At 42.5% G+C, this 13,735-nt stretch overlaps 1 protein-coding gene across 3 annotated transcripts; it reads left to right on the top strand.

The window, feature by feature from the left end:
* Positions 1–246: 246 nt before the first annotated feature.
* On the top strand, positions 247–11,943 carry znf335 (zinc finger protein 335). Of its 3 annotated transcripts, none has more exons than XM_022741927.1 (28): positions 247–332; positions 1,930–2,123; positions 2,251–2,527; positions 2,651–2,728; positions 3,044–4,174; positions 4,265–4,447; positions 4,582–4,746; positions 4,868–5,129; positions 5,220–5,397; positions 5,482–5,594; positions 5,701–5,719; positions 5,867–5,983; positions 6,494–6,570; positions 6,741–6,901; positions 7,019–7,239; positions 7,365–7,464; positions 7,551–7,639; positions 7,732–7,988; positions 8,114–8,228; positions 8,322–8,519; positions 8,616–8,758; positions 8,892–9,031; positions 9,276–9,373; positions 9,487–9,573; positions 9,716–9,799; positions 9,903–9,962; positions 10,048–10,153; positions 11,239–11,943. In XM_022741927.1, the coding sequence occupies exons 2-28, from the start codon at positions 1,932–1,934 to the stop codon at positions 11,355–11,357; spliced, it is 4,770 nt and encodes a 1,589-aa protein (XP_022597648.1). In that variant the 5' UTR covers positions 247–332; positions 1,930–1,931; the 3' UTR covers positions 11,358–11,943. The 3 variants fall into 3 exon arrangements, with proteins under 3 accessions (XP_022597648.1, XP_022597646.1, XP_022597647.1); XM_022741925.1 differs by having other exon boundaries at positions 11,236–11,943; XM_022741926.1 differs by lacking the exon at positions 247–332 and adding an exon at positions 1,697–1,776 and having other exon boundaries at positions 11,236–11,943.
* Positions 11,944–13,735: the final 1,792 nt, after the last annotated feature.

Genomic DNA, 13,735 nt, shown 5'->3' with positions numbered 1-13,735 from the left:
ACTCCGCACCCAGTTGCGTAATACGCCTTCCTCTAAAAACAATAGTCCACTAAATGTTTATAAACATCTAATTTACCGAATATTTGGACCAATATATAACGACAAAACTATCGGTAAATACATATTGTCAAAATTGGTCGTCATATGAATGTTTGATTAGACGACCGGTCAGTTTTTCAACAAAAACAATAAATAAGATCCGGTTGCACGGACAGGAAGCAAGGAGATACTCATGGCGCCCGACTAGAATGAGGCAACAATTATCGGTTACTAATTTCTGTTCTGTTTAGCGCCTCTGCACTAAAGGACACCTTGCTACCCGAAAATACACGGTAAGAAAAAAGCATGGAGATTGTAGTGCCGGTGAAGGAAAATATTTTCATTTTCTTCAGGGAGAGCATTTGGGCGGTCTGCCGCAGCTGAGGCCCTCGAGGTCCCCAGTAGAGCTCTCAGAATGCCTGAGTGTAAAAGGGGCTGCCTGGTGTAAAATGGCGACGCGGAGCAGGCAGGGTGAAGGGCAGCTAGGCCCGTTTAAATCGGCTAGCACATGCCGTCCTGGAGGCTGTTACGGCCGAAATGTCGACTTGCTTAGACCGATGACATCCTCTTCATTCCACTCTGTTATTCTATTCAACCTACCAAACTATAACATCAAGACTGGGAGACGTTTTATATATGTATTGCAGCTCTGTAAAACACGATAGTGACATGAAAACAAAGCTGGTCAGCCAGCTAAAAGCTAATGTTAGCTGTTCAGGTTCCTCTGGAGAAAACGTTAGTTCCCATGGCATCAAGTTTCTAAATAACTTAACCGATGCTCATGGTTTAAGTGTAATCAAGGGGAAAACGTTAGCTTTTCTTACCCAGGATAGAAAGATTTAATTCATACCAACATTTACGTCCTTGAGAGGATTCATACAGCTAGTCGTGTAGACACGACAGGTATTAGTGCTGACGTTACTTATGCAAACCTGTGTCTAAGTTTCCGAAACAAACACACACTTACACTGTCACTTACCATTAAGTGATGGATGATGAACTCAATATCCTTTGTTGAACGTGGTATAAGAAAACTGCTATGGATGAAATACCCTGGAGCATAAGATGCATTCACAGCCGTTAGATATAGTGAATTAAAAGTGTAATGTTTCACAACATGAAAAGAGAAATGAAAATGTTACATCAACACTGTTGAAGGTTACCTTAAAATAATTTACATTTTACCGTCTACCTTTGGACTGTAACTTTGTTTCCATATGTAGGCCACTGGTATGAAGGGCTTTACATTCCTACTAACCCTGATACAAATCATTGTTACAACGTAATCAACATAAAAGACCTCAAAAGGATACACAAACATCAAAGTGACTTGAAAGTGACATTGAAAGCCACAATAAACCACAAAAACTAATATTTCATTTCCAGTTGGTTGCTCTGTCTCTCAGAATTAATTATAGATACGCAACATACACTGTATGATAACCTTCAGAAATAGAATATTATGTTCAATAGCAAGTTTCTCCTTGATTACTCAAGTTACTGTTTGCCATATTCAGCATCCTCTATATCATCATAGTCGAGAAAGTTGGACAGTCTTCTGCCATCGAGGATCTCTGCAGGTCTTGAGGCTTTGAAGTTTTGTTAGAAGTCATTCTATACTTTTCTATAGTATATCTAGCTCTATCTAGTTCTATTTTGATAGCTTAGCTGGGACAATAAAATATCTTATGTTGTGCAAACACTCTTGACACTCATGACAAACAGCGGTGTCCTAGGGTAAGCAACAAAGGAACTACATATGGTGCATGATGATATGAGCTGCATTAATTTTAACACAATGAACTTGCAGTAATGGCTTTCCAGGCATGCTTTAAGTACAGCATGCACTTAAAATTTGATATTGAGTTTATGTTAAATTTTTGTGGATAGTTATGGATTCGGAGGAGAATGAGGTGGAGAGCAGCAGTGATGCAGGCCCCTCAGGGATGGAGGAGCCATCTGAAAGCGGCATGGGTATGGAGTCATCGGAGGCCATGTCTGCAGACAGCAGCGATGCTGCTGCATCTCATGCACAGGCCCCAGAGTCTGACTGCCATGTGGGACAGAGCTCAGAGGGACTTGTGGTAAGCTTTGTACATATGTAGGAGAAAACAGTTATACAACTAAGCCACCAAAAAAACAATATGCAGCTATGTTGTGTCCTAAAAGTTTCATGATAACGACATCATGTTCTTGCCCCTCCCTGTCAAGGTGTTCATCCCAGAAACCAGCTCCAGTACAGATGTCAGAATTTCATCAGTCCACCTCCCAGACTCGTCCTCAGTGGCCCAGTCCACCAGCGTGTCCAGCGTCTCCACAGTGACTCAGTCAGTGCTGGTGTCTGAGTCAGCCCAAGTGCTGGTCCACTCCAGCGCTGTGTCTGAAGGAGCCATGATGGTTTCTGACTCAACTGCTTCTACCTCGTCAGACCTGGGGTCTGCCATTGACAAAATCATAGAGTCCACCATCGGCCCCGACATCATGAATGGTATTTACACTTTTACTCCATGTTTTGTTATGTCTTAGGCTGAGCAGCTTTAAGGTTGTGTCATTTTGATTAGTTTAGAGTAAAGTAACAGATATCTGATTCTGTTTAATGCTTTTCTATTAGGTTGCATATCTGTTACCAGTGCAGAAGATGGGGGTGCAGAAACAACCCAGTATCTGATATTACAAGGACCAGATGATGGTGAGTGTGCTACTGTTACTACTAACACATTAATTCTTCAGCCCCTTTCAAAACGTTTTTGAAAGTTAATGATGCTGAGGAAATTACCTCCATGTTCATACAGCATGTATTTATAGAGCAAATAAATAATTTAATATTTCTATGTCAACTTGATAGGAATCTACAGCACCAACTTTGTTGTAGTCCTCTAGTGAGTTTTTGTAATTTAAAATCCACATAAGTTGATGACACACAAGTAAGTATGGGAATAGAGATATGAAAATCTTATTTCAATAAACTATGTACAATTCATCTATATGTATTTGTCCGCTATAGGTGCTCCTATGGTAGCTCAGATGTCATCTTCGGCCTTGTCCGATCGTATAGCCATAGAAGCTCTTGCTGAAGGTCCCACATCTACCTGTTTGGACCAGGGAGACCTGCAGGGCAACCTTGAACCCGACCAGCCTGATGATCAGCCTGGACACTCAGGTTACCCAGAGGACAGCAGCAGTCAGCCTGACCAGCCCCAGCACTCCCACCCCTCCCAGTACATGGACTGCAGTGCAGATGGTCCAGACCAGACAGAGGAGTCTTCATCTTCCTATGTAGAGTGTTCAGGTGAGGAGCCTGACCAGACACGCTCCCAGTCAGGCTTCCCTGATTACAGCGGGGATAACAGTGACCAGGACCTGCCTGGATACGTGGAATGCAGTGGGGCTGACTCAAACCCTACCAGTCGAGGTCACTATGTGGTGGAGTGCAGCGCTGGGTATCTTGAGTGTGCAGTGGATGATGGAGAGCAGCCACATCATTCACGCAGTTACATCGACAGTAGTGCAGACCATCGGTCCCAGACTAGTCGGCAGTATAGTGCTGAGTATAGTGGAGAATGTGTTGCAGCTGCAGACTCTGAGCAACCGGGTTGTTCTCAGTACCAAGCTAGGGATGATGATGAAGATGACGACCAGAACCAGGATCCAGATCAGCCGCAGCACTCCCAACAGCAGCCCCAGCACTCCTGTTACCTGGAAAGCAGCAATGGCCCTGAGGCCTCTCTCTATGCCGATGACAGCTCCTCATCAGACCATCCTCTGGCAGACACTGCAGGTTCAGGCGGGCTTCCTGAGGCACTGGAGTGTAGCGAGAGCCAGCCTGGGCCCTACATCAGCAGCAGTGGGACATATACCTCCAATCCAGAGCCTGAGCTGGCTCAGCAGTGCTCACCCAGCCAAGAGGAGCCCCAGGGCTCCCAGGGGCCTCAGGATGAAGCCGGGCTGGTCAGGGAGATGGAGACATCAACAGTGGCAGAAGGTTCTGGAGACAGACCTCCAAACCTAGCTGAGCTGGAGGAGATGATGGAAGTAGTGATTGTACAGCAGTTCAAGTGTAAGATGTGTCCGTACAAGAGTGCTTCCAAAGACACACTCATTAACCACATGAGAGACAAGCACTTCAAACCTGCAGGTAAAGTAGTTGATCATGGATCACAGTGAGACATCTCTCTGCCTGTACGTTATCTCATTTTTGTTTCTTTGTGAAATGTTGGTTGTTCAGTGGATGTGCACAAGAAGCGTAAACGTGGACGGCCTCCTAAAAGTGAGACAGTGGCCCGTCGGCAGGCAGAGAGAGAGGAAGCTGAAGAGAAGAAGGCAGCAAAGGTGAAGGCTGCTGAGCCTCATCAGGCAGAAGAAGAAGAGGATGATATTGTGGATGCTGGTGCTATTGATGACCCCGAAGGTCAGGGAGGAAGATTTTCATTGAACTGTCAGTCAGATAACATAAACATTAATACTTTTCAAGGTTAGTGAATCAGTAACAGAGTAAGAATCATATTCACTTCTCCCTGTCCCTGCTCTTCTCTTGATCTCCAGAGGATAGTGACTACAACCCAGCAGAGGAGGATTGCAAAGGAAGACCGCCTGCCACTCTGAAGAAGCCTGCTCCTCCTATTTCTTCCTCTTCTCACGGGCGTCCTCGACGTAAGGTTGGCCGTCCGAGGAAATACAGCTCTTTAGAAGAAGGCTACAGCAGCAAAGGTGGGTTTTGGGTTTTGAGTTTTGATAGAGCAAAAAAAAAAAACGTGGAGTCTGCATTACAAAACTTACACTTTAGATTTCTGTATTTTCAATTTCATTCCTTTACATATTTTTGTTACAGAAGCAGAAAGTATTGCTAAGAAGCCCAGGGTTAGTGCTGATGCTAGTATACCTGAAGAGGCAAGCTCTTCCGGGTTAGACAATGGTCCTGCTATGGTGACTGTTGGAGACACTGCTGAGGCCACGATAAGCCAGTCGGATTCCGAGAACAAAGATCCTTCATCCAACACATCGCAGCCAGAGGAGGAGTTCTTCCAGAGGAAACGTGGCCGACCCTCCAAGCGCTTCCTTCGCAAGAAGTATAAGAAGTATATCAATCGAAAGTAAGTATCAGATTATGAAATAAAGTTGTGTGGCAAACAGTGTTACACAACTTTCACAACAAGCTTCTCCTCATTATCAATATCTTCCAGCCGTTACTATAAATCTCTCAAACCGCTCCTGAGGCCTCACAACTGCTGGATCTGCGGCTCGCGCTTCCTCACTCAAGAAGATTTGCGCTTCCATGTGGACTCTCATGAGGGCAATGACCCAGAGCTCTTTAAGTGCCTCCAGTGCAACTATCGCTGTAAGCGCTGGTCCTCACTCAAGGTTAGTTGCAGTACAGTTGCACAACACTCAGATTTTTCTCAGTTTACAAACATGTTTTTAAAAGTCCTGGGGGCTGTTTTACAGGAACACATGTTCAACCATGAGGGTACCAAGCCATTCAAGTGTGAGGAGTGTGATTACACAAGTGTTTACAGGAAAGATGTCATCCGCCACTCGGCAGTCCATAACAAAGAGAAGTAAGTAACTCAGGCAACATACATAAACTGTAAGTTATTACGTTGATAATTATTAATTGCAGATTTTCACATCTTGTCACAGATTTTTTTCTTCTCCTTCCCACAGGAAAAGAAAGACTGAGTTGGTAAGAAATGTCCCATATTTGGTTGATATTTTAATTATTTTAAACTCGTGGTTTAATACTGATATTATGCATTCTTCATTTTGTAGAAGAATTAGTGCAGTCTGTTTCTGTTTTGACTGGTTGTTGTTTGTGCTGTGATTCTCACAGGCTCCAAAGGTGTCAGAGTTCCCCTGCCCTGTGTGTCACAGAGTTTACCCCATGCAGAAAAGATTGACCCAGCACATGAAAACCCACAGCTCCGAGAAACCACACATGTGTGATAAGGTCAGAAAACATTGATTATACAAATCAAAAATATATGTAACAAATATTTCAAGTGTTTACCAACAATCACAAGTGACTTTGTTTGAGAAGTGGCAGCTACAGGAGAGATGTTGATACATGTTACTCCGTGACAAACAATGCAATGAATTTCTATACATTCTCTGTCAAGTTTATAATCTTTGATGCATTTTTGCACCTAAGTCTAGTGTTCACAATTGCTGAACATGGCAAGCAGTTGAGGATTTCCTGTTAAGGTCAAAGGTTATAATGATTTTGGGGCTAGATTGTTACCCCTGTAAGATGCTTGTTTCATCTGCCTTCCTTCTTTGAATGCATGATTTACCTGCCCAATAGAATAATTTTGTGCATACCTGTGACAGTCCTTACAGGAAAGTGAGTGCACTCATAATTTTATGGATTTCTATGGACGATTTCTTTCCTGGTGTGAAGTTCTCCAAATCTCGTGATGGTGATGACGATGATGGTGATGATGTCTTTCTGTCTTTGCAGTGTGGCAAATCCTTCAAGAAGCGGTACACATTCAAAATGCACCTACTGACCCACATCCAGAGTCTTGGAGACAGCAAGTCAGTACTGCAAAGTTTTATTTCACCTATTTATTCTGTCATTTACTATTCTGTTTTTTAAAAACATGGATGTAGTGGTTAGCAGTTTGGAGTAGAAGAAGTCATTTCGGTTGATGTTGGTGTGACGATATCATCATAATGATGATAATGATTCGATGTGCGTTTGCCAGGTTCAAGTGTGAGTTTTGCGACTACACTTGTGACAACAAGAAGCTGCTGCTCAACCATCAGCTGTCCCACACCAACGACAGGCCGTTCAAGTGCGACTACTGTAAATACTCCACTTCTAAAGAGGAGTTCCTGGTCTCCCATCTAGCCATTAAGCACACAGGTCAGTGTGGCAGAAAGGCCTTCATAAAGTTTATTTAACATGAGCATGTTTTTATTTTCACCTCATGAATGTAGCACTGTATGATACCTATTCATTTAGTATTTTAAATCTCTACAGGAGAGAAGCCTTTCTCCTGTGATATGTGTCACTTCATGACAAAGCACAGGAAGAACCTGCGTCTACATGTCCAGTGCCGCCATCCTGAGGCATTTGAAGAGTGGTCCGTGGCTCACCCTGAGGAGCCTGTGAGGAGACGACGCAGACCCTTCTTCACCCTGCAGCAGATAGAGGAGCTCAAACAACAACATGACGAACCACAGGGCTTACAGAACACTATAGTGAGTCTGTTAGAGGTTTCGTGATGTATCCCAGGTCCAATTTGGATTTAATTTTAGCTTGTGTTATTATTTCGTGCCTTTGGAAGATGATAGACCATAACTGTTTTTTCACCATCGTTCATTAGGTTGCAGTAGATTCTGCGACACTACAAGCCATGCAGGGGATGGAAAATGCCTCAGTGTCCCAGGATGCATTGGGAAACACCACCATCATCTATGAACAAGGTCAGTGATGATTCCACAAGAGATGTTTGTTAATATATCTGGTGTGGTCTGTAACCTTGCCGACTTTGTCTCCCTGTCCTCCTCAGCTGAATCCAGTGATCTATCCGCCCAGAACGCCCTGGACCTGCTGCTGAATATGAGCAATGCTCGTGAATTGGTTGGAAACTCCTTGCAGGTTGGTGCGGCCGCTGCAAGTGGCGACATTTATGTGTAAAGTGTGGCAATATATATATACATATATATATATTTACTGATTGCGCTCCTCAGGTGGCAGTGCTGAAGTCAGAAGGCAAAGCTTTGGAGAAGGGCACTTGGAATACAGTGACCGCAGCACCGGGCCAGGCCCAAAAGGTCATGACCTTCCACGTGTCTGAGAACGGTGAGACAGTGCTACAAGAGGCCTACGAGGCAGCCACCTCTGAAACAGGAGAGCTCACCCAGATTGCCATCGAAGCCTACGAAGGCGGTGGGGACTTCAGTGTGGTGGAGCAGACCGCTGAAGAAATCCATAGTCCTGGATACAGGTAACAGAACACACATGGTCTTATTGTCCCAGATTATGAGAAACATATGTTGTTACACTGAGAAATAGATTGAGGTTTACAATGTCTCAACAATCTCTAATGTCATTAAACTGCTGTTTTTGCAGTAATGGTGAGAGCAGTCCTTCTCAGGCTTTAGAGGTCTCTGGATCAGAGAGCACGAAAAGCGACAAGTATTATCTTACTTCAGCGCTGCCTGATGGCGTACTGCAACAAGTGGAGGTAACTATCAGCTGTAATTTCATTTTTTGGCATACAGAGAAATACTCTTCTGTATGCCCTCTCTCTGACTGTGTCATTTTCTTTTATTGTCAGCTGAGCAGTGAAGCTCCGACCTCTCCCTCTGCAGTGAGCTCTCCCAGTCTCAGCACCAAGAGGTTTTCCTGCCGAATCTGCATGGAGTCTTTCCACGGACGCTCTGACATGGAGAACCACAAGAGGGCGCACTTGGATCCCAACACCTTCAAGTGTCCTGACTGTGACTTCACCTCCACCTCCTGGCCTGAGGTCAAGGTACAGTATGTCTCTCAAAATTGTGCAGCACTGTTACAGGGTGTTTCAGACCTTGACTTCTCTGACAGTTGTTGACGACATGCTGTTTTGTTTTAGGCTCACATGGAGCAGCATTCCTACCTACGTCCCCACAAGTGTCCAAACTGCAGCTTTGCCTCCAAAAACAAGAAAGACCTGCGCAGACACATGATGACCCACACCAACGAGAAACCCTTTTCTTGCAAACTATGTGGACAAAGGTGCGATCAGAACTCATTTGAGTTGCCACAAAACTTGTATTTAGTTAACATGAAAAACTCTAATGCAAAATGTTACATAAGAGCGTAAAGTGGTAATGAATAGCTATGAATGTTGATTGTTTTTTATTTTCAGGTTTAACCGTAATGGCCATCTGAAGTTTCACATGGAGCGTCTCCACAATCAGGATCATCCTACTCGCAAAAGCCGCACGGCCACATCTCAGCAGACCATCATAGTCAACAGTGATGAGGAGGCCCTAGCCACACTGCAATGTGAGGAACAACACAACACAAGACTTACAGTTTAAAGATAAATGAATGATACCGTGGATTATTGTTCAAAACTGATTTACAGATTATAAACAGAAACTACATTCATGTAAAAATAAATCTCAAATGTGTGTGTGTGTGTGTGCATGTGTGCGTGTGTGTGTGTGTGTGTGTGTGTGTGTGTGTGTGTGTGTGTGCGTGCGCGTGCGTGCATGTGTGTGTGTGTGTGTCTGTGTGTGTACAACAGCTCTGCAGGCACATCAGACAGTGATCACTCCAGAGCGGTTGCAGGCTTTGGGACAGGAGCACATCATTGTAGCTCAGGAACAGACGCTATCAGACCAGGTACCAGCTTTCACATGATACCTGACATGTTTGTAACTTCACATAATTCTCTATGTGCATACTGTATATACACACTAATTTATAACTAAATGCATGAATGTGTACCTTATCAGGAGGAGGGCACATATATTCAACAGATAACCACCCTAGATAGACAGACAGTTCAGCACCTGATGACAGGAGACAACCAGGTGACAGAGGTAAGAGCCATTTCGTAGATTATCCCACTTCATGTTTTAATCTACGAGATTTTAATGGAATATAAGACAAAATATATATATTTACAACAGAGCGTTCATCATATCGTTTAGCTTTCATCTCATGTTTCATGTCCTGTTCCAGGTCCAGTATATCATCTCACAGGATGGAGTACAGCACTTGATCCCTCAGGAGTATGTTGTAGTAGCTGACGGCAACCACATACAGGTCAGTGTATCACCTCATAAGAAGTCACCTTAACTCATGATGGATACATGAGATTGAAGGTGATGCCGTGTTGTTCTGACTGATCTCTCTAACTCTCTCTCAGATGCCAGATGGACAGATCATCCAGTATGAGCACGACGGGGCCTTTGTGCAGGAGCAGCAGGTGAGGCAGGTCATCTAAAAGGCTCTACAGTGAGAGTGGTTTATTTTGACAAAAGCTCATTGCTCCGTGTTTTTCATGTGTTCAGATCGCTGTGAGTCATGACGGTCAGATCCAGTATCTACCTGTCAGCTCGGAGCAACAGATAGTGAATCCTGAAGATCTGGAGGCTGCTGCTCACTCTGCTGTCACAGGTTGGCTCTCTTAATTAGCAGATCGCAATGAACTTGTTTTATATTCAGTCCGCCACTACATTATTAGATTGTTTATAATTACAATGGATGGATTGATGGATGTTTCTAAGTTTAAAAACTGCCTTTGACTCCCTCTCATATTGCTATTAAAATCTGTCAGATCAGATAACAATATCCATACGGAAATGAAATATATGTAGATATAAAATAAAAGCACATATGTAAAAATTACTATGAAACCTATTAGAAGTTGGAACAATTTAATTTATTGACATTTATGTCCAGCCCATCATTGAGTCTTTTTCTGTTTTCTAATCTATTTTCGATTTAGTCTTTTTCTTTCAATTTGTGTTATTACAGTCTCCTAATGCAGTTGAGAGCAGGACCCATTTTGATGGTGTGTTTCAGGATGCTCTCACACAAAGCTGAGAGTCAGCTGTCAAACAGCATGTCATTCATAACATCTGATGTAAATGCCTTAAAATCAAAAGCTCGCTCTTGGCCAGCCTTGTTCATAAGAGCTGATTTTTAGAGCTTTTTTGAAAGCACCATCATGGAGGCGAGAACAGTTTTAGGTCTCTGGAAGTTGATTTTCAAACTTTAGTAAAATGATTGATAACAGTTTGCTCCCTGAAATGCAGAAAATCAATTCAATTCAATGCCTTTATTGTCATTGCACAGTGTACAGTGAAATTACTGTCTCCAGTGGTACATACAGTAATACATACTGTACATAACTATATACAGGAACATATACTACAGTAGACACACTGCAATCTGTATAAATAGTTAAAAACAAACAATAAATAGTAAAAAAAACAGAGGTACAAAAGCAGACCATGAGTCCATGCACTCCGTTATTATTGCACATAGGTGAATGTTGTGTGTTTTATGCTGGATATACACCACTTATAGATAATGGGCAAACAACATGCTCAACAACAGACAGGGTCCTTTAGGCAACCAGGCTAACTATGAGTTTAACAATAACATGAACTATGGAATCACCATTATGAAAATCAATAATAACTACAACACTCTGACAGTGAATCAAACTAAGTGGGTAATCTTTGTTGTTGTAGCAGTAGCAGAGGCAACAATGGCACAGACCCAGACCGTCTACACTGAAGCTACACCTGAACAGCTGGAGCAGCTGCAGCAGCAGGGCATCCACTATGATGTCATCACCTTCACCGACGAATAGACGTCTTTTTAAACCCACCACGGTACAAACCTGCGCCGACCAGGACCAATACGAACCACTATGAGCTGACAAGTACAGTGACCTCAACTTATTTATGCACTCAGCTGGCTGTGAACTAAAGCATTATGTCCTCCACAGGATCATCTGCTCGGGGCAGTTGCACCGTTTAATAAGATCAACAGCTTTTTGTAAATTCAGATTATTGCACCCATCGCTTCTAACTTAATCATAGGGGCTGTGCATTTAACAGTTGGTCTGTAATTATTAAAAATTATTTGTGTTCATGTGCCTCAACTGCTTCGATTTGCAAGACAATGTTATCAAAGAGAATGAAATGGCTTATATCATGTTTTAGAAAATTTACCGAGCATCTAAATGAACATTTCAGTTTTCAAATAGAGGGAATGAAAAAGGAGTGTTTATTTTTGGCCTGTAATAACATATGTTAATTGTTAGAATGCCACAACTTTGTCTTTACTGAATATTAAATTGTACATACCTTTTGCATTTGTTTTCTGTTCCATAATGGAGGATATGTTTTGATTTAGTCAATATGAAGTGTTTAATAAGCTGAAAGCTGACACCAAATAAATCACTTTGTGTAAACTTTGTGTATATTATCTATTTTGTCCATTAATGCTAGAGCGTACTCTAATGACTTTTGATATCTATAAGCTATTTATAATGTGTTATATTCTATCTATATATATATATATATATATATATATATATTCAAATATTGCAACAGACATTAAAACAAAGTCATTCCAGTACAATCACTCTACAAACAGGAACAGATACAGCTCTACAGTCACTGTGACACAGTTTGTGGTGTTACTTTGCATCACAATGTGCTAATGACAATTTAAGCTTGTGCAACATTTGTGCAAGAAAACATATGGCTTTGATGCAATAACAGAAATATAGAGACAATGTAAAGCAATCCAACACAACTACACCATAAACTACAACTTCAGAAATGTTCTCTCCTGTGTTCTGTGTCCGAATTTAAAAAAGAAGTTAAAAATGAAAATTTATGCCACAACATTTCTCAAAGGGCTGGTAGTTTGTTTGTGCTTCCCAGCTGATGCACTGACAACTTCCTCATCTTTCATCGGTAAGGAGGAGCCTCAGATCCTCTAAAAAGAGTAGAAGACTAAAAAAAAGAAAAGTGCTGAGACTCAGTCAACATTACTCTGAAGATGAAGTTTTCCTTTGTCTTTCTTCTTTTATTAGGTATGAAAAACAAACAACTAAATGTTGTAGTTTTCTGTTTTCCAGTGCCTGTACTGACCTATTGATGAGAAATGTTTGTTTTCCAGATGTCCCTCATCTGAGAGGGCAGCAGAAGATTGAAGAGTTTGAACACATTTTGCTGAGACTTGCCTTCCCTTCAATTTACAATAGTCACAACAAGTCCTGCTGTAAACTCTATCCAGGAGGTTGTTACAAGCTGGTGGATAGCACAGGATACACCTGTGAATTACTGAAAGGAAGAGTCACAAAAACGGAGAAGGACGGCTGGATTGAATTCAAAATATCAAACGTGCAGTTTGCGGATGGAGGCTTCTACAGATGTATTGTGCAGGGAACCCAAAACCACATCTACAGGGACTACTATGTGGAGGTCTCAGGTAAGTATTCTCATGATTTTCATTAATGTGATGTTCTGTGTTATGCAATAGCCTCTAGTGTGCCCAATAACACTTGGGCGAAAACTGCATTACAACAGCTTCATGAGACAAATGTTGATTTGCAAAATAGTTTTTCAGTGTAGTTTTTCCCCCTGTGTTTGTGGAGGAGAAATCCCACCGTAACTCAAGCCATTAACTCAGGAAGCTTCTGTGATATTTTTGTATTTTGCAGATGCTTCAAGTCACCACAGTCAGTCTCAGCCTGCACTGCCAACAACCATCACAGTCCTCAACACCTCCACAACACTCCCAGACTCCACTGGTCCTGCTCTGGCACAGGACCACAGGGACAGTCCCAGGTACTCTCTCTGTAGATTACTCATTTTCTGATATTTCTTTCTGACTGAAGGGGAACGTGGGATTATCTCAATTATGTGTCCTGTCTCCTTCCCAGGGTCCCCTGGAGTTTTGGCCTGCCGCTGGCTGTCATTGTGTCCATTTCAGTCATGATTTTGATCACTTCGGTTATTGGCGTCGTTTGCTTCAGAGTGAAAGCAAACCGTAAACCGTCTGGTAAGCAGTTTCCTTAAATTGGATGATCTGAATGTTTCTGAAAGAACACATTCAAAAATATTCACAGCGTGATGTTGTTTGTCTTTGCAGACAGATGTGGAGAAACTCTGTGTGAGTCACTGAAACAAGAGGCCCCGGTAAGTGCTAAACTGGGAACGTAGCCTCTGTGAC

This window comes from Seriola dumerili, unplaced genomic scaffold (assembly GCF_002260705.1).
Source record: "Seriola dumerili isolate Sdu_G_001 unplaced genomic scaffold, Sdu_1.0 BDQW01000056.1, whole genome shotgun sequence".
In the NCBI taxonomy this organism is placed as follows: Eukaryota; Metazoa; Chordata; class Actinopteri; order Carangiformes; family Carangidae; genus Seriola; species Seriola dumerili.
This window is presented reverse-complemented; position numbering and strand designations above follow the sequence as displayed.